The sequence below is a fragment of the Zootermopsis nevadensis genome, unplaced genomic scaffold (assembly GCF_977971745.1).
Source record: "Zootermopsis nevadensis isolate Lab colony 2312 unplaced genomic scaffold, Znev_1.0 Znev_ptg000025l, whole genome shotgun sequence".
In the NCBI taxonomy this organism is placed as follows: domain Eukaryota; kingdom Metazoa; phylum Arthropoda; class Insecta; order Blattodea; family Termopsidae; genus Zootermopsis; species Zootermopsis nevadensis.
The window spans coordinates 7143935-7165028 of NW_028259157.1; the positions used below are offsets into that span (position 1 = coordinate 7143935).

Below are 21094 nucleotides of genomic sequence, written 5' to 3' on the forward strand. Positions count from 1 at the left end.
TCAAAATCACGCCTTTTATAACTTTAGCCCAAATAACAGAGCAACCAATCAAGAGGAACCTCTAAAAAAACGCTTCAAGAACGTCCACCAATAAGAAATCACCTCACAACGGAATTCTGGGTAACTGCTATTTGTGGACGCTATGTATCAGTAACATAGCAGATATTTGTGATCCAAATTTTCAGATGTATTGACTACAATGAAATTAATAAGAAACCAATTTACAACAAAGTACGTACATTTATTCCTTAACGATAGCAATTAAGAACACAAATAACACATTTGCACATGATTTAAACAGTACCTTTACACAATAGTGTGGCAGATTTCATTGCTTGTGGTAAACATTACAGAAATTAAGCAGGATATAAGGATTTGAGGTTTTCTCGGTGGTGAGTACGAAGATGGCTGTATTTTGGGTTGTACCGCCGTGTAGTCTGGCAGAAGTTTACCAAGGTTTCAGGGGCATCAAGGACCTCTGAAACGTTGGTAAACTACCAGACTACACGAAGCTACAGCCCAGAAGACAGCCATATTCCTATTACAGAAATGTCTGAACGGATACAATTTCTTTCTTTAGAAATATAAACATGTGTGTGTGTCAGAGGTCTCTCTTGTTTGGTTCAACGCGCAGCGTTTGCAGTAACGGAGCAAAAGAATATTAAAAAGAATTTTTACTGGTTCCGTACGTGTAAAATAAAATGAATCGTACGAAATCCTCTGGCATTTTCAAGCAAAGTTAAACTTTTTCTCAGTCCGTACCAAAATCAAACTATGACGACAAAATGAACCCTGACGCCAAAAATCGGAATGCGTATATTCCGAGACAAAAATTGCTTCAAAATACACGGATTTCTTTCAATAGTTTTTTTAATCTAGGAGTGATCATATACGACATTAAGAGTTTCACTGTTATGATTATAATTAATTTATACGCACATTCTATAATATGCTTACGCATAAAAAGCCTGAGGTGATAAAACTCGACACAGTTCTCTCTCATGTGAATAAATGGTTTACTGCAAACAAGCTAATTTAAATCTAGATAAAACAAATATAAATAACTTACTACAATAAAGTTCGGTTGGATGGAGTAACAAGGAATGTATACAGAATGTTAGTGGGCAAACCTGTAAAGCAAAATGTAAAGTTCTCACAGCAGTGAGACGTCAATGTCGTTCTTCCGGGTTGCAATGCCATTGACTTGTAGGCGGACACCGTCTTTCCCGAGAAACATCCTGTCCCCATGAGCAGGGCCACCACTTTGGTGACCAAGCAGCAGATATGACTATCTCTCTGCCAAGTAGGTTGAACGTGTGCAACACGGTTCAGGAATTGGTCCAGTGACACAAAGCATTCTCAGAATTAACATATTTGACAATAAAAAATTAATATACACGATAGATGTGATTAAACAGGTTAGAATTGACACCAGAAGGTAGTCTGTTAGCACAACAGTATTTGTTATCTGAGTCAGTTGAACTGTATGAGTTGGTAAAAAGCGTAAATCATTGTCCCTTATTATATTTTTAAATCTGTCATCTTTATTTCACGAGTGCCTACGTTTTTCCATTACATACTCTGAACAGTTTGTCACAATTTCATTGTCAAACCGTCTGCAATGCATCCAATTACACATACCTAGGGTCCTGTAATTTTGAGCGCTTTCATGTGTTTGGAGCAGAAGTGGGCCTAAGATTAAAATCGAAAGTAAACAATAGTTTAATATTAATCACTTAAAAAGTAAATTTCAAGAGGCAATATTTTTAATATCCCTGCTATTTTGAACACAGATTATTAACACAAAGTGAAAATGAAACCACACTTACACAAAACTGCATCGATTTGAATACATAATTCCTTCTATAACCTCTTGAGAATTCACATTCTAATACAGCAAGATTATTTTCAAGCATCCCACTAATCACTGGACATCTCGTACACATTATCCTCGGCCCTCAGAGACTTGGATTTCTAGCAGGATCAACAATCCTACAGCTGAAACAATTGCTGGAAAAGCTCTTCATTGTCTTGCTTTCATTTTCAGAAGTTTGTTGCACTGTGCTGACAAATTCGAAAACCCAGGTTCCTATATAAAGTGTCTGGAGAGACTTCTGAGAACATGTTCAAACCTAACACCAATTACATCCAACTTCTCTTCAGTCAGCAATCAGCACTTCTATTCATGTTTTTTATCTTAATTATCCTGTTTTCATTTATTTACAATGCCATGAATAGTTCTTATACGTGGAACTATTTCTGACATTGAAAATAACACAATAGAGTGAATACTTATCTCAGAAGTCTAGTAGTGTAGCCAGAATTAAAGCAACATAGGACTCAACATTTACGATTTGGCTGACCCATAACGCACGAGCTCATTTCAAAGTAACTATGGTGCAGCTTTATAGGGCACCTAGAAAGAACTTCATATAAACTAAACCAACAAAATATATCTGACATTCTACACTTCCACACTGAATTGAATGAAAGTGAAGAGACATGCCTGGTTCTTATGACTCCGAGTACAAACATTTTCTTAACTGCAACATACGCCCATATATGCAGTGATTAACTGCGCTGTTTAACCAAATACGCTTGCAGATTTCTTTATATATTTATTTATACCAAGTAACTAACGTTGCTCATATTTCAATCAAATCAGTAAATGCAAATAAATGTAGAGTTTTTAAACAACTTGAAATCTGATATATATATATATATATATACATTCACAAAAACATGTACTCTCTAATTATCACTACAGACCAAATGGAATGACTAACACGACAAACAGAATGGCCACTCTGCCTGGGACCCAATTAAAGATGTCGATTAGGAATCACATGGTAAAATAATACTCGCCATTTCTGTTAACTATATGTTATACATAACAGGACAAATGAACAGCATTCTGAGTGTAAGAAGCGGCATTTATGACACTCGGTTTCATATTACTAAAGTGAATAATTCATGAAAATCGTATAACAAATTTTATTTTTTGTTACATGTTCAATCTCAGGTACTTGGTGCGTTTTGAATTCAAAATCACAAATACCAAAGAAAAATGACTGTGGTCATACACTACATCTATGAAACTCATAACAATCAGTGAATTCTGAACAATATAAACAGTGAATCTAAGAAACAATATTACATAACTACTGACTTGCAAAGCACTTCTGTCAAGCAGATTTTATATCTGCTTCAGCATTCACCATACATTTACCTGGGACACTAAAATAAAAGCATTTTTGTAAAGCGTGAATAATAAACTGGTGTAACTGAACCTATTCCAGTTCTTCTCGGCTGGTCAAAAAATGTATACACTGGTACATATTCATTTACACTAACTTTATAATCAGTACTGCAAGTTGCTTCCCACAAAAAGAAGTGCCTTGTATATTTGTTCATGTTTGTATACTTTCTGCGGCAGCAAACTTCAACCACACATATTTCGCTGAAAATCTTCACACCGGTGCTCCCACAGTGATCCATGACATTACAATATTAATAAATTAAGACAAATTGATGCCAATGGGAGCTAATGAACAACAGAACACTTACGCTGCTTGCAAAACTGGCTGCGGATCCCCACGCAGTCACTTTTGCATGCAGAAACGTGTCTCAGCCTTCACGTAACATGTCTGGTATTTTTTGGTTCCAAACAAAATTGAAATGTTTTGACAGTTTTAGTAAATCTCCCCAATATCAAACTAAATGAAAACTCATTCAGTGGGTCTGGCAAAATACATGGTGTCTGATTGACCTTTATGGGCGGCTCAAAACTGTTGCAGTGGAAGTCTGTGCCATGCCTTGCCGAAAACGTTTATCTTCGGTTTCAGTTCTGGACAGAATTTCAAGCTGTACAGTGAAGTGCATAGTCAAATGTCTCCAATAGCTGAATCAATACAAATTTATGTTTTGCTAGCAAAGCAAGCACCTGACTTTGCCCATTAACTCCGACAGGCTAGCACGCAGTTGCAAGCGCTGGTTTCAGGCAGCTAAGGCTGGGGCCACACGACCGTACAAAGTACGTCCATTGTAACGCACATCGTGATGTCCGTCATAGAATTATGAAGGGGCATGTGGCTCCAGCCTAAAACACGGGATGTTCAGGGCATCCAGTCAAATCCCTGATGCTATGGATGGAAATGGTTCCCAAGCCGATGATTTCATTTTACCATTTCATGTGGCTGTGGATTATATTGGGTTTGGTCACAATGAAAGTTTCATATCACTTCAGAGTTAGCTAATTTATTCTAATTCTTATTTTCATTATTTGACATATTTTATGAATTAGATTTCATCCCAAAATATGACTGAAAAAGACTGTTCAACAACTATTGATCCTTAACAGACATGCAACTCACCCTGACTATTTGTGTTCCTCGTCTGTCTCAAAGACCCACTCAGTAAGTTACCACAAACACACCCCTGACTTTGGAATTATAAATTTATAATGAACAGAGCAGTGAAATTCAAGTTTGCTTGCCAAGTCATGGAGAAAAAATTCCAGCTGTACTTATTACAGAACAGCTTCAACCATACTAAACTTTGTAACACAATAACAAACTTCTGAATTAAAATGTACAATTCACAATGATTCTTACATATGATGTTACCCTGTCATTTAAATATAGCTTAAAAATATAGTAGATTAAAACAATTTAAATATATGTTTGTAAACACTCATTTATAAAATATGTTATTCTATTTATTTTTGTATTCCCACATTCTTTTTTAAAAAAATGTATCTCAAATTACATACCTTTAAGTATGTTTATGGTTAAATTTGAGCTTTGTGCAGACAGTGGCTTCCTGAGAATTTCCCTCAAGTTACAATATTCAAATTTGTTTATGCAGACTAGAAGAAATAATAACTAGGAATCCTACCATTAAACATCTTCAAACTAGTGCAATACACATATCAAACCATTAATTCACTACTCTACACATTTTGTATCTATCTAATCTGCTGGGTTTTTTTTCAATAACAAACTTGCAGTTTAAAATTTTCTTTGGACTGAAAGATCGTATCTTGCCACAGTGATATAAAAAGAAGTCAAAACAGTTACTGAGAGGAGATTCAACAAAACAGATGTAGTTTTGAGGTTTCTGAAGATAATCCTGAGCTAAATATTCAGTTTACATAAAGGCCATACTATTTGAAGTAATAATGTCTGCTCTGGTAACTACTTTCAAGCACTCAGTCTTCTGAAAACTACAGTTACAAATATTTTCTAGAGTTTTGAATAACATACTGGTTAAGAATTATGACAAATTACGAGGGGCGTATACAAATGATTTAGACTAACCTGAATTATGTGATCCATGATGGTGGTGGCGCCCAAGTTACCCTTCAGCCCGATCCACATATTCTCCCTGGAGGTCGATGCACCATTGCCATCTCTCTAGCAATTTCCATATTGCCTCACAAAACCATTGTTTGGGGGTGTCTCGTACCCACTCCCTGACAGCATGTAAGACGTCACTATCAGGGAAATGAACACAGTTGCACGTGCAGTCACTGGAGTTCACCATTCTCCCACACCTGCCCTATTCCCCCGACCTGGCACCAGGTGACTATGCCCTCTTCCGTGAGATGAAGAATCCCCTGTGTGGTCACCGATTCCCCGATAGTGAGGCCTTGCATGATGCTGTCGGGGAGTGGGTACAAGACATCCCCAAACAATGGTTACGTGAGGCAATACAGAAATTGCCAGAGAGATGGCAGCGGTGCATCAACCTCCAGGGAGAATATGTGGAACGGGCCAAAGTGTGACCTGGGAGCCACCACCATCAGAGGATCACATAATTCAGGTTAGTCTAAATCATTTGTATATGCCCCTTGTATTATATATGGCAAATCAGAAAAGGTGGCGATGTTGGTATACGGTTCATGGCACTACTATGGTATCTCCGAAGGAGTGAAAATAGAAACAAATCCCAATCAGTCGACAAACATCACAGAAAAGTTACCATTTAAAATATACGTCACTATAGTGAACATGAGAATTCAGCTCAAGACAGAGCGAACTTGCTTGATTATAGATGCATTGTGGAAAGTACACATTTACACAAGTTTTCCAAAATCATGTTCAACGGTAACTTTAAATATTCACTGACACGCACAAAGAGAAAGCAACAGCCTAACTTACACGCTGGCTGAAAGATTATTATAATATTCACAGTACTGATAATTTACAAACCCCTCACTAGAAGTCCCCATCATAGTTTACAGAATAAAATACAAGTTTTGTCCTGAGACCAATCAGCAACTCTGGTGACATCTTTTCCTGTCTATGTAACAAGGCATGTGACATGGAAGACCAAGTAAAAATGCCAACAGACTGATTTAAATATAAAATTAATATTTTATTCTGTTTATATCCCAGAGGGATTCACATGCCAAGAATAGTTCAATGACAGTCCTTAATTGAGTAAGCAGAAGCAAAGAAATCACAAAAAAGAACACAGCACCAGTTCATATTTCTAGAAACTAGGCTACCTACTTAACCTCAAAAAATTACTGCAAACATGGTCTCACTGAACATAAAATTGGACATTATTTATGTATTAAATATACAGTACCTTGACTAAATGTGCTGCAGCTTCTGACAATAGAATCTGTATGATGCAACTTTTATTATACAAAATTATATACTCCTAGTATGTATAACTAATATATGTATGCATCTGTATTAACAGATTAATAATGTTCCTGTCATGCTCAATCTCCATTACTAACGTGACGAAATGCCATTTTTTGGGTAATTTGAAAAAATTATGCAACTAAGTTTATAACGCAATTTCCATGCCTTAATTTTTTACTGCAGTAATCTAACAACTGTGAACCCCTCCGATTCATAAGGTCCACATACTATCGAATAGTAATGGCAGCCAACTGAGAAAATTCAATTCCAGTGATACTGAAAAAGGCGATGAGCAATTATATTTATAAGGCCCCCATCAAGGTCAGTAGTTGGGTGCCAGAAAGTCAAGGAACTTCATGCACAGCTCAAAACCTATAAAACAGGCTGCATTAGCAGGGAAGGCTCGCAACATCACAGGAACAACTCCTTTGTACAAAGCTACAGGCCCTTCTTCTTTCATTAAGACCTTGAAGACATCACGGATCCCATTAGGAAATGAGCCTTCTGGAGCTAAAACAAGTGTCATATTCAAATTCAAATAACTACCACAAAAAAATTCATTATCTGGGAACTTCAGATAATAGACTTGTACATACCTGTTTGTAGTCTGCTTTTGAGCACATCTGCAGGCATTGCAACTATCCAGTTAGCAATACCAGCACTTCCTCCTGCAAAGATGGTGCTCAAGATTCCAATCTGACCACTTTCTGAATTCTGTGTAAGGAGCTTCTGAACTAATTCATATGTCATGAAATACATGCCACTGGCTGGAACATCTGAAAAACATAATTGAACATAACAATTACACACTCCATGGGTTACAAGGAGGTTCCTGTTTATTGGGATAGGTAACAAATTAATCTAGTTGAAGTAAATAGTCCACAATCTTTTGTTATAAACTCAAATACTGAATTTATCAACTGTTCTTCTATAACGTCATTATTTTTCACATCTGCTTCCATCTCAAAAAATACTGCAAAACACTACAAAGTTAGAAAATCATCTTAAATACTGCAAACATCAGTGAGGTTCTCAAGACAGTAAACACACTGATGTTGCCTTGGTAGGTATACAGAAATGCTTGGGAGGACCATAGTGCCTCCATCTTCAGCCCTGAAGATGGAGGCAGTATGCTCCTCTGAATGCTGGTGTCTACATACAATGCATCACCATCCAGAGGACAAACATCAACAGTCAATATTACTGTATGGGAACCCATGAAAAATCCTAGTAACAATATTAGGGATATGGTAAATTTGAGACAGTAACAATTAGAATGATAGCGTTATATCACAATATTTGATAACTGATGTAAAAAAAATTCTTAGAAGAGAGAACAGTGTATTTTCTTTAATTCATCTTCACCTATAGTCTGCGACTGAAATCTTGAGACTTGCAAGGAATGCAGGAAGTCCGAAGCGGTAAAGGCTGACGCTATCTTTCCTCCTTCACCCCACTTCCTCACCCCGCAAGTCTCAAGATTACAGTCTTACACTGTACAACCAAATTTTAATATGTACTATTTATGATGTGAACTCATAATAAGAGTAAAATTCTGATTGCTGTCAATTATACAGTATGCCGTACATTACACTTATATGCACGTATTTTTAAACCATCTTTCAATTGTGTATTTCTAATAAAAACACCGAAACTGTACAATTACAATAATCTTTTCATAATAGCCAGCAACCCTGATAAGTAAACACTGCAAGATGCTGTGGGAAAGAGTGGGTTGTGACTCCCAGGAAATGATAGAATATCTCCCAAACTTCCCTCCCCCACCCACCCTCATGTTCCCTTCCTGCCTGCATGATATATCTTCTACTAGAGACAGAATACTCAGTTGAAGCCTGCAGGTCACCATGTGGCATCAAGATATGCCTGGCAGACCAATAAGTCTTCTTTTCCTGTTCTTCCTGAAACTTCCATTTCTGGTGAGTGAGCTGGTACTTCTTTAAGAAAAAGTTACTTTTTCCTAAGTTTATTTTATACTGTTTTCTCAACTGCTCAAGTTATGTAGTGTCAAAACATATCACTGTGAAAGATAAACCAGGAAAAATGTGGCATGAAGTTGTTTTGGTCCATTTTTAGGTACTATCTCAACATCTGCCTGGAGGGGCTGAGTAATAAAACCCAACATTTCAGTCAAAATAGCTGGCCTCAGGCCCAAGAATTAAACTAGGCATCTCTTGGCCACTTATCTGCAATGTTCCTTACTAAAAAGTCCAGCCACTAAATCATTACATTAAGAATGCACAGTGTTGTCCCAGGGTGTAATAAATTTAAATTTCTCACATGTAAAACATTGTTATAAAAACAACACCTATAATATTTATTACAAACCTACTACTCACAGTTTGAAGACTGTGGGTAAAAAATTACCAAATTAAATAAACACCTAACAGTCAGGTATAAAATACATACCATGACCATCTACTGCATATAATGGCAGGAATAATTAGTTTTGGATGATCTTCTACATTAAAAAGATAAAAAATATCTCTGTACTAATATTTAAGGCACATTTAAAGAAGCTAGATAGTTTAAGTATTATTAATCATCTACAACTTGGTTAACCATGAGTGCATGGTACTTATACAACGAGAGTACGTGGAACTTAGGTTTCCAGCCTGTTGGTAGTGAGAATGTAGTGTAATTTCCAAGAAAGAAAACAAAATTCCTACAATATAAAGATATTTCAGTGACTGCACAGCTCAATTTATGTCTAGCATTGAGGCTGCTTAATAAGCAAACCTGGGTTCAAGAATAAGTCATTCCACATTGTAATTACAGTGCACAGAATTTTTTAACAATTTTTCAGAAAGTTTACTCATTTGATATGAGTTTTATCAATATCATTGTTTGTATTCACTATCAACAATGAATTACCTTGGTAGTTTACATAAAATTGTCAATTCACTGAATATGCTACTCACTCCCTAGTAAAATGCAAATGTTTAATTACATCTGAAATTCATCATGTAGGTTAAAAAAGCTATGTAACTAAGGATTCTTGATGACTGGTAAGCTTTTTGCAGGTGATTTGCAGAGAGGAACAATGGAGTCATCAATGCCCTCCAGCCTGCACCTGTCATGAAAGCCCATTCTCAGAATTACCTTTATATCATTTTCTACAAGATGGAACTTCGAACAATGACATCCCAGAAGTGCCATCCCATTTCAATAATGATGTAAGTAATCCATCATTCATAAACAATTGTATGTACTAAATTATATTCTCACCAACATTCATCATATTTAACATATTCAATTATTTTAAAACAATGTATGAACTTATCACTTCCATAACATACCATATTATGGTCACACCTTTCACCATAGACATTCCATTTTATTTATTTACTTTTGTCATTCCTCTACTGTATAGCTTTTTATAGTAACCTTTTTAGATTCCAAGTCACATAGAAATTAACATCCCCACCAACCAACTCTCTAGTGGTAGAGTCCAAAAGTTCAACTCTGCAAATACCAAAGCCCAATATCCTTGACTATTTCTATCAACCTTACAAACCATTTGCCTATGAACTATCATCCTTCCAACTTCTTTCTTAGTCTTGTAAATTACTACTTTTAAATAGCTTTCCCCACCACAATTTTATATGCATTTCTTGCCTCTCCATCCAACCAATGTGTTCAGTCCATCCTAACCTCCTTAAATTTACCATCATAAGAATACTTTTCTGAGGCTGATGAAAAAAGTTCCATGGATGCTGGGGACAACAGGGCTCTAGGCTTTTCACTTTTTCATTATCACAACATTCCCTTCAGGCACACGTCAATCAACCCAAAGCAGTTGTTATTCGTGAATTTTATCATTACCAACAGAGGCTAGAAGAAAAATCCTTTCTCTGCTGAGGATTAAACTCTGGTCATCCAGTCAGTGGTCAGACACCATACTGACAGCTACCACAAATCAAGTACAGAAGCTTGAATTCAGATTAAGATAAACCTAAAATGAATACTTCAATATTTGTCTTCCTTCTTGTGTGACTGTCAACATAAAATGTTTACCCAATAATCATCACCCGTGGGATACTAGGCATATTATTCACTGAATATATAACACTATTTCATACATTCTGTTCTAAAGGTAATTTCAGAGATCTTTAGTGTTATGGCACTGATGATAAATTTCAATTAAATAAATGTACAGATAATATGTAAATACACAAATAACTTTAACTCTATGTTATGAAAGAATAGTATGAATTCTGTGATAGGACAAGAAATAAATATCTGCTCAATTCAATTGATAAAAATGTGAATGTGCTGGATGACAAGTCAATAAGCTACTGAGCAAAACAAACCTGTCTTTTGTTTGATGTTATGTGTACAGATCAAAATTATATTACTCATATGTCCAATATGCTTTTCCAAACCAGGTTATGTATGAAGATAATGGACAAACTTCAGAAAAGGGGAAAGCAGTTCTGAAGATGGCAATGTGTGTGTTCCAGTTCAGCACTGAACCTCTCTCACTTCTCAGCATGCTATCATCAGATGTTCAGGTAAATGCACGTAACACAACAGATAAAAATATTATTAGCAGGCAGCTCTCAATTGTTCTACATCATGGATTCTCAGCCTCTTCCACATCCAAGGACATATTCATCCTTGCTTATCAATTAGCAGCCTGCAAAGTTTATAGTGCAATTTATTAAAACATTATTAACATACTATAACAAACCTGTTTGCATATGAAGATTTCTGTCTTCTTGGTTGTTGCGCTGTGTAGTCTGGTTGATGTTAACTAATGTTTCAGAGGTCATACTGCCTCCGTCATCAGGGTGATTATTCATCGCCCTGATGACAGAGGCAGTATGACCTCTGAAATGTTGGTAAACATCGACCAGACTACACAGCGCAACAACCCAGAAGACAGAAATCTTCATATTCACCGCTGTGAAAATCTCAAATCTTACACAGTTTGCATATTACTCAGTTTTCTTTAACAAAATCAGTCGTATGTGAGACTCAGCCTTTATTTTGTCAATCTTCCAATGTTGGGTTTAATTTCTGTTGTTGCAATTCACATATATTCTTCTATGTGTTCATCAGTGAGACATGTCCTGTTACGGAACTGGCGATGTTCATTAAGCTGTAGTTGCACACAGTCAAAGGTACTGCCAAATAGTGACATTAATAAAGTGTTTTTTCCAAAATCAAATAACTGTTTTCCAACAAACACAGTGACATTACAAAACACATCAGTAGATCTGGAAATTGAGAATCTCTGTTCTAATTGATAATGAGGATTGAATCCAATGATGAAAAATAAGACATCAGTAAAGAGAGCATGCCAAATGCTTACGTGGAAATACGGACAGAAATATGTTATTCCTTTCCATTGCTTCAACCCTTATGTTATAAACCATACAGTCTTTTTTGTATGTTCTATTTTCTACAGTACAGAATTTTATGTTTTCAGGCCTTGACAATCCTGCAAGCTCGAGACTCAGGGGAGATTATTTTGGAAGCTGAACACATGTCTCACCTCCAACAACTGCAAGTTCTAGAAATCCATGGCTTTCACCATGAAGTAAGTAATTATTCACAAAATGAACTGCCAGTAACCTCGGCAGATTCTAAACAAAGCAAGCTGGTGTTACGAAATGATGCACTCCATCCACTCTCTTCACTCAAGTATCTCAACCTTCAGCACATAAAATTACTAGGCTACCCAGGACAAGGAAATCATGCTTCTCTAGCAGTTGTTCCACTTGAACCAGTCTCAAATGATATTTCAGTCAACAGCTACATACAACCAACTTCAAAGAAGGTAAAACACAAGGGACAACATGGGATCGGTATGCATCGTCTCGTATTCCTCCCTCCTATAGATGGGGATGGAGACATCCTCCCTTACAAAGTGTACGCTGAACAGCAGGAGCAGGCAGCTATATCAACCTTCACTGGTCTCACCAATCTGGAGTTTGTAAGAGTGTTTGAATGTGGACTGCGTGAAATAAACTGGGAGATGTTTGATGGCCTCTACAACTTGCGTTACCTCTTGTTGGAAAGAAACCACCTTTTGTTCATACCAGACTTTGCTTTCTTGGGTGCACCAAACCTTCATACTTTGTCACTTGCGCATAATCACCTATTGAGTCTTCAGAGCACGAGCCTGGCTGGCTTATTTGAGCTAGAAAAGCTTGATCTCTCTCATAACAATTTTTCACATCTATCTGAATTATCTCTTCCACCTTTCCCCAAGCTATGCATAGCTGATTTCAGGCACAATCCTATAGAATCTGTATTTGCTAGCACATTTGAAATTATGAATGCCACTTCAATCTTGTATATTGGAGGGAAAGAATCACCACTTAGCATCCAACCCAACTCTTTCTTTGGTCTAATAAATCTCAAAGAGCTGACTATCCTCAATGCAGACATCCCCATGTTAGACAGAGAACTACTGAGAGGAATGCCAAAGTTGAAAGAGTTGAAAATAACTGGAAACATTGAAGGTTTGTCATTTGATGCCTTCCTTGAGGTTCCCAAACTTGAAAACCTAGTGCTGCATCAATGCAACATCCATTCAATTTCCATGGACGCTTTCTACGGGCTTTATGGTTTGCTTTACCTGGATCTGTCAGATAATCTTCTTGAGTCCCTCCCACCAGGGCTATTTGACCAACAGTTTTCACTTCGAGAACTGCTTCTACAAAACAACAAGCTGAACAGACTTCCCCCTGGATTTCTGTCAAACATTCCAGCTAAGATGGTGCGCCTTGATGGCAACCCATGGCACTGCACATGCGCTATGAAGGACTGGCAACCAGCTGTCATCAATAAAATCAAACAGAAGGGTCAGTTCAACTTTTGCCAATTTCGCTATGACAAAGGTAGCATGTGTAACTACACTCAGGTCGCTGATCGTTATGTCTACGACAAGAGCGTCGCACCACAATGCACATCACCATCAAAATTTAAGAACTGGAGTGTGTTTCAAGTGCTACGCAAAGAGCTCAGATGCAACAAGAAGCAACATGTCAAAATAGATAGGAAGGCCTATTTGAAGAAAAAGTATGAGGACTATGAAAAAAGCATTAAACCTAAATACATAGGAAATAAACTAATCTACAGATATTACTCTCATGTCACACAACCAAATGCAAATAATAAAATGGTGGCTGAAGGAAATTCAACTGGGAATGCTGACCCAAAACAAAATTCAACACAAACACCAATTCATGAACTTCCAACTACTATAACGTCCACTGGAACAACAAAGATCACTCCAGCCTCGCCTGCATACAACACTACAAAATCTAGCAATAACGAGCAAAAACTGGAGGACGAAAGCAATGAGACAGGTGTTACAGAGAGTGATGATACAACCGCATCAACTTTACATTCAACTAGCGCACTCATTACTGCATCAACTTCTCAAAGCACAGATAAATATAATAATGATCTGATCTCAGATAATTGGACATCCACCAAGCAGCCAGATGTTACAACAATCAAAGCTGATGTTAATATCACAAAACAAACAGAAGACACAGATGTAACCATGTCAGCACAAACTGTACTTGACGATAAAAGTATGAATCTTAGAAACAAGAAGGAAAAGCAAAAAATGGAACTACTGAGAGAAATGAAGGAGAAAGCAGCTGCCAAGCAAAAAATGAAACAAAATGAACCTAATTATATGCTCCAAGAAGAAAATGGTAAGCCAAATAAACTGTCAAAGAAAGCATGGAAATTAGAAATGGAGAAAAAGCGTCAAGAGAAGATGAAACGATACCAAACTAAAAATTAATAACATTACTCTCTAAAGAAATGGTATGTTCAAAATGAAGCATACATGTTCTAGGAAACAAAGAAGCCAAAACTGATAGTTTTAACTACGGAATGGAAAGAAAATATGTGTACTAAGAATAAATTTATCAGAGTAATAATGTGTTGTACATCAATTTTAAAAATTCACACAGAAAATTTGTTTTCTACTAGAGCAGTGTTTTTAAGTGTGATAAAAAAATTAAAATTAAGTTTAAATATTTTGTAAACATTTTCATAAAAAGGATCATACTAAATATGAAAATGTAATGTATACTGCAAACTAATGATTATTATTAGAAATATCAATTCAATGCTCCAGAATATTCCAAGTCAAAGTAAAATACATATTTTACCAAATGCAGCTTGGCAAAGTAATTATTTCTTCCTTTCAAATGCCAAGCCATTTTTAAAGTACAATAAAAATAGCTAATATAGACTTTTTAGTATAGTAAGTTCCTTTCAAGGAATTTAAACCAGCTGGAATAATGAGTTAGTTTAAAACAATTATGTAGTTCCCATTTTTGACACAAAGTTGTGGCTGACTAAAATCCCAACAGACTTGTCTAATTTGCTACACAAAAAGTAGTTTGCTTTGGAATTTGGTTAGTAATACACTTTGTTTCAAGACCCTGGTTACTTATGTATCTAGAAAATTAAAGGGTTAATATAAATGTGTGTGTTCATAGAAAATTTAAAACAATACAATAACCCTTAATATGACTGCTGAGGAAATAAATGTACTTTATCTTAACTTTGCCTATAAATGCTGGTGAAATCAGTAATCATTCCTGATAACAACTGTCAAAATAACAGGTCTACAAAGCAACAAAATTTAACATTAAAACTGGACAAACATAATCTTAGTAAATATAATCATAATTAAATTACCTGTAAACATCATTTAAAAATATAAATTCACATAAAACAGTTAAAGAAAATCTGTATTCTAAGAGCAGCTTGCTTATTTTCCATACCAGCTTTTCTTAATATAGTACAGTAGCAGATTATCAGATTAAAAAGAATTTAATTCCTGATACTACCCATCCTGAGTGAGATATATTTGCGGTTCATTTAGTCCCAAAAAAAAAACACAACTCATGAAGTAATGATACTTCACTTACTACAAAAATGTAACCATGAAGACGGCTGTCATCTGGGTTGTAGCATCATGTAGTCTGGGAGAAGTTTATTGACATTTCAAAGGCACTCATTGCCTTGATGATGGAGGTAACGAGCACCTCTGAAACATCAGTACACTTCTACCAGATTACACAGCGACAACCCAGAAGACAGCCATCTTCATACTTGCCAATATGAGAACCTCAAATCCTAAATGTAACCATATTTTTCAATGTGTAAAACACTCTGAATAATGATTCTAGGAGATGCAAAGTGTTTGTGTTCCAGTCACCAATCTATACCAACTGTACCCTGATTCACAATGGAAAATACATTCCCATCAGATAATTAAGAGTTTGGTCCCAGAAATTAAAATGTATTAGATAGGAAAAATTATGTGATAACAGCAGAGTGAATACTGTCTTGGACTGATTGCCCCTTTAAAGAGGCAATCTCAGGCCAAACTGTCAGATGATACTCGGGTAAATATTGTCTCAGTCTGGCTATTATGTGGTCTGGTGAGAGGATATGGGTACTCTCAGCAATATGGGACAAGTACTAGAGTGTTCATGGAAATTATGTATAGAAAAAAAGATTGTGTTTGAGAGAGGACATTAAATCTACATAATTCAATTCACTCCTTAAAATAAATTTACTGTTGATTCAATAATTATTTTACTCTCTAGGATAGTGTTAATATGTGAACAAACCCAAATGATTATTCATGATTCCATTATTAGGTGCTGGAGAGTTAGTTTGTTAAGAGCTTTAGATAACCTGCCTGTATCCATCTTGAAGGCAAAGTTGACTAAACAATTGTGTGGGAAAACATACGCACCAAGTTGCTAATTAGTTACTTTCATTTAAAGACAGAGGCGGCAGAGTTCTCAAAAATATCAGCAAGCCAAAAAAATATCTGTCTTCTGGGTTGTAATGCCATGTAGTCTGGTAAGTGGACTCATCACACCTTGATGATGGAAGCAGCAAGGACCTCAGAAATAAATGTTCATAAGATTCCAACAGACTACATAGCACTACAATCCAGAAAATTGCCATCTTCATTAAGAGAGAAAACAGAACACTGAGGCAGAACTGTCTCAAGCTATTGTACTGTTTAAAACTCATCAGTGAATAGGCTTAGATGTGTGGTAAGACATCATATGTTCTGACGGTATGTGATATCAATCCTGGACGGACCACTTACCTCGAGGTCTTTCTTGGTAATCCTAAGTGCTTCAAAGCAAATACCAAGAAAGTTCTACACAATATGTCATCATTATTGCCCCAGATTTGCCAGTCACGATCTTCCTAACATTTCCAAACTGATGACCCATAAAATCTGCAATGTTATATTACCGCCAAACATGTTATAACTTCAATAGGTGACATGTTACGTCCCATGGATGTTCAACATGTGAAGCAGACATATAATTTGTGAACCACTACACTTGGTATAATAGGTGGTACTTACCTCTTAGCATGGTGGCAAAGGTGCCCTTATAAATGCTCCGAATGCCCCCTTCCTTGTATAATTGTTTTATGGCATCAACTGGACCAGCATACTTAGGAGGCGCAGTACCACCCTGCTGAATCTAAATAAATAGAAAAGTGTACACAAATTCTAACATTAATTATATTTATGGTACATGTGCAAATGATTTTCTGCATCAATGGTTCCATTACAAATTGTACTACTAAACAAAGTAAACTACAAGGTGAGATTTCAGGTTCTGACAGTGACAAGTACGAAGATAGCCGTCTCCTGGGCTGTTGTGCCACGTAGTTTGGTAGAAACTGACTGATGTTTCAGAGGTGCCTCCATCATCATATGAATCCAGAGGCAATAAGCACCTCCAAAATGCAAATAAATTCCTATCAGACAATGTGACACAACTTCCCAAACAACCATGAACAGCTTTAAAATATACTTTATAAATTGTCTTTTTGCACTGTTTTGGGATCTCGCTGTTCCATATTATTTATTTTATAATGTGGTATAATTATTTTACCCCCCCCCCTTTGGGTTTTTTATCAACAAGTGAAAAATCTACTGAGTTTTATCAAACATCACACTCTGATAAATATTGTAAATGAAAATTTCTGTAAAAACAACATGTATTTTATAACTAATGACTTAAAACTAACACATTTCTGTCCTGGCTCTAATTTTTGGATGTGAAGCCTATATATACAGATAATGTATTGAGGCCTTCTAAAAGAATGAGATGGAATGAAGAAGAAACATGAGAATAAATTTGATCATCGCTGCAATTTCTCAGTCAGTCATGCCTATCAGATAAACTCCAACACTGATACGATTCCAGGGTTCATGACTGCGTATTTACTAACACGAAAAATGTTCATACCTGAAGTAAACACTTGATGCGTTCTCCTGGAGCCATTATAGAAGTAGTAAAGATTCCCGAGAATGCTCCGGCAAGAAATAGCTGTGTCAGAGTCAGTTTGTCATCAGGTGAGCTCATTTGTAATCGCTTTCCAACTCCAAATCCCATGAAGCTAATTGCAAATATTGGTGCAACTCCAGCAATCGGTGCACCCATTCCTGGAAAGAACGTGATAGAAGTCCTTAATATACCGAAGAAGAAAAGTTAAATTTCATCTAATGGTGTAAACTATGTGATGGTACTTTACAGCATTGATTTGCAATTTGTTTTTACATGTTTAGAACCACTCATACCTGGTGATCAACAAGTAGATGATATGAAAACATGTTCCTTGCATTATATGTCCATACTAAAACTCTGATAAATAAACCATTTCTGTATATTGCCTGCTCTTGGTTCTTAATTGTAGATCTGAGAATTAAAATGGTACTGAAATTATCTACAACCATTAAAGGTCATAAATAACAGCAGTGATTTCTTCAATCACCTTCGAGAACTGCCACTTAGAACGTCACTTTGGAATATGTGTGCCAAAATTATGTACTATCACCAGCCACTTTTTTAGTACAGGAAAGACAACTATGAGTTGGTTGATTAACAAATTACAATTTCTCTAAATTCATATTTTGACTTACCATCATAATATTTACTGGACAGAACATGTCTTAAGCACAGGCTACTGAAGTTTTATAAAATGAGCATAACTACATTCATACCTTTATATAACCCCAAAAACCCTTCTCTTTTGACAGTCTTCTTGGCACAGTCCCATGTTCCTGTGTATGCTGGAGTTTCACCAGGAGCAGGTCTGGGCATAGTCTGCAGCCTCACCTACAAGCATCAATAACATTTCACTGAAAAGATCCTCCATGTGGTACACCTAATACTGCTTTGTACCCTAAGTCCCAGTTGAAAGTAAAAGGAAATTTAAGCCTTTTCAGTTCAACCTATGAGTTTTTATATAACCTTTAATTGTAAATTCTGAAGCAGACATAATATAATTACTGGGCTAATTCTGACTGGTAGGATTTGAGGTTCTCACAGCAGCAAATATGAAGATGGCTGCCTTCTGGGTTGTAGTGCCGTGTAGTCTGGTAGAAGTTTACCGACGTTTCAGAGGTTGCTGCCTCAATCATCTGGGCAATGATGATCATGATGATAAAGGCAGCAAGCACTTCTGAAATTCTGGTAAACTTCTACCAGACTACACAGGGCCACAACCCAGAAGACTGCCATCTTCAAAATTCAAACTGTTAGGTTTTAACTAGTCACAGCCTACTTCAGCCACATACCATTAAACAGAAATCCCTGGTTAGGTTGCAATCCCACTGACAAACCCACTCTTCAGTAGAACTGCTACCATTCCTACCCTCAGTAGGTCCTCTAGAACCCAGTCTTTGGTATACCCTCAAGAGGAAAATTAACATAGGAATGTTCTTGGTAACAAACCTTGGTAGGTCCCAGTCCCTTGATGTGTGAGGAAGGTTAGAAAATCACCATCAAAGACATGCCTGGCTGTATATACTTATATATCACAAGAGAATAATGATATTAACAAGAATAAATATTATTCCACATGCTATGTCACTGATATGAGTAACTTTTGGCTCCTAGCTCAGGTTTGCCTACTACTAAGCAATTCTAAATTCCTTACTATTCTTAAATAACTCTGCCCACATATGACAGGTCAGTACCAGGGTTTCACTCACTTGAGAGACTGCACATAATGGCCAGTAAACAGCAAATTATATTCTATACGTCATTGGCTCCTATGGTCCCTCTGTCTCAAGTCGATGAACGACACTAAGATCTGTAAATCATGTTCCTGACTTGCCTTCATTACCCAATTTATACCTCTTTTTATACATTGCAAAGGCTCACATATATGCAATTTAGAAAGTGCCTACTTGTACAACCCTGTTACTGCTTTTAAAATTGGCTTTCTTCACTGCTGTTACCGAAATCCCTCATTCTTCAGCTACATTTCCATGTTGCTAAATTTTATGACTGCAAGGCGACATCAGGTTTTGAAAGTGGTGCCACATAATATTCCTGGTAAGAATGCAGAAATATTTTTCCAGCATTTCACGAAAGTAAGCAAAGATTCCAGTCAAATATCTGTAGGTTTCCTTTTTCACCTCTAAAAAAACTAACAAATGTTCATGTGTAAGACAATATTAACTGTCAAGCACTACACACCTACAAAATTGAGGGTCATGACAATGGTCAATCCAGAATTTGGCTTTATGGTCAGTCACACAAATTATAGAGCCAAAATTATGGCAACTGTTATAATAATGTCCATACATGCATAAACAGCTTTATATTATTATTTTCAATATGATTAAAAATTTAAGAAGGCCGTCTTCTGGGTTGTAGTGCCATTCAACCTGGATGATCGAGCCAGTAATGATCTTGAAAACGTTTGTAAATTTCTACCAGACTACTTGGTGCTACAACCCTGAAGACAGCCATCTTCACAACTGATGCCAAGAAAACCTTAAATCCTACTTAGGCCAAAAATCCCTTAAAATAACACACACACAAACACAGTCATATACATAATGATATTATTATTTCGTATATAATAATATCATTATGTCCTGAATTTTCACTGAATTTAGCAGTACTGTGAGAGACTTTCTGTAATCCACAACTATAAGAGTGGCAAGTAAAATTAAAGTTCATTTTGAGACAGAAGTACCCTAAAGAATTTAAAGCTGGTCTTCCGAGTTGTTCATAAGTAGACACCAGCGTTTTGGAGGATAGGTAAAACTGACAATAAGTATACAAAAGTTATAATAGTTCAAAGCAATGCTGAAAACTACATAAACATAACCCTTTAAGATTTATACATATTTAACAAATACCTTGATGGTGTCTAAAGGATGGCCTGCAACGACTGTACAAACTCCACCAAATCCACCAGATAAGAAATATTTTATAGGATTCACAGGTTTTTTCTCAGACATCTTTATGCAGTTACTTCAAATTAATTCAATTATATTCAGCAACCACCCGACACAGTTGAACACCGATGATTCTACAGTACACAGATAAGTGACTGTACTCTGCTCTTGGGTGTCTTCTTTTCCAAGTCACAGA

The 21094-nt window shown here is 36.4% G+C and overlaps 2 protein-coding genes and 1 long non-coding RNA gene across 5 annotated transcripts in view; 2 read left to right on the top strand and 1 right to left on the bottom strand.

The window, feature by feature from the left end:
- The window catches only part of LOC147872633 (uncharacterized), a 421094-nt gene that overhangs the window by 91678 nt on the left and 308322 nt on the right, over nt 1–21094 (top strand). The gene's annotated exons all lie outside the window — the stretch shown is intronic.
- On the top strand, nt 54–15415 carry LOC147872634 (uncharacterized). Of its 2 annotated transcripts, none has more exons than XM_087355626.1 (4): nt 54–231; nt 9698–9850; nt 11063–11188; nt 12109–15415. In XM_087355626.1, the coding sequence occupies exons 3-4, from the start codon at nt 11066–11068 to the stop codon at nt 14443–14445; spliced, it is 2460 nt and encodes an 819-aa protein (XP_087211752.1). In that variant the 5' UTR covers nt 54–231; nt 9698–9850; nt 11063–11065; the 3' UTR covers nt 14446–15415. The 2 variants fall into 2 exon arrangements, with proteins under 2 accessions (XP_087211752.1, XP_087211751.1); XM_087355625.1 differs by lacking the exon at nt 54–231 and adding an exon at nt 8494–8593.
- On the bottom strand, nt 1274–21039 carry LOC110831357 (carnitine/acylcarnitine carrier protein colt, mitochondrial). 2 transcript variants are annotated; one of them, XM_087355652.1, is made up of 6 exons: nt 20860–21039; nt 18706–18820; nt 17951–18147; nt 17056–17176; nt 7253–7432; nt 1274–1296 (listed from the first exon to the last, which is right to left on the bottom strand). In XM_087355652.1, the coding sequence occupies exons 1-6, from the start codon at nt 20959–20961 to the stop codon at nt 1289–1291; spliced, it is 723 nt and encodes a 240-aa protein (XP_087211778.1). In that variant the 5' UTR covers nt 20962–21039; the 3' UTR covers nt 1274–1288. The 2 variants fall into 2 exon arrangements, with proteins under 2 accessions (XP_087211778.1, XP_021922948.1); XM_022067256.2 differs by lacking the exon at nt 1274–1296 and adding an exon at nt 2980–7166.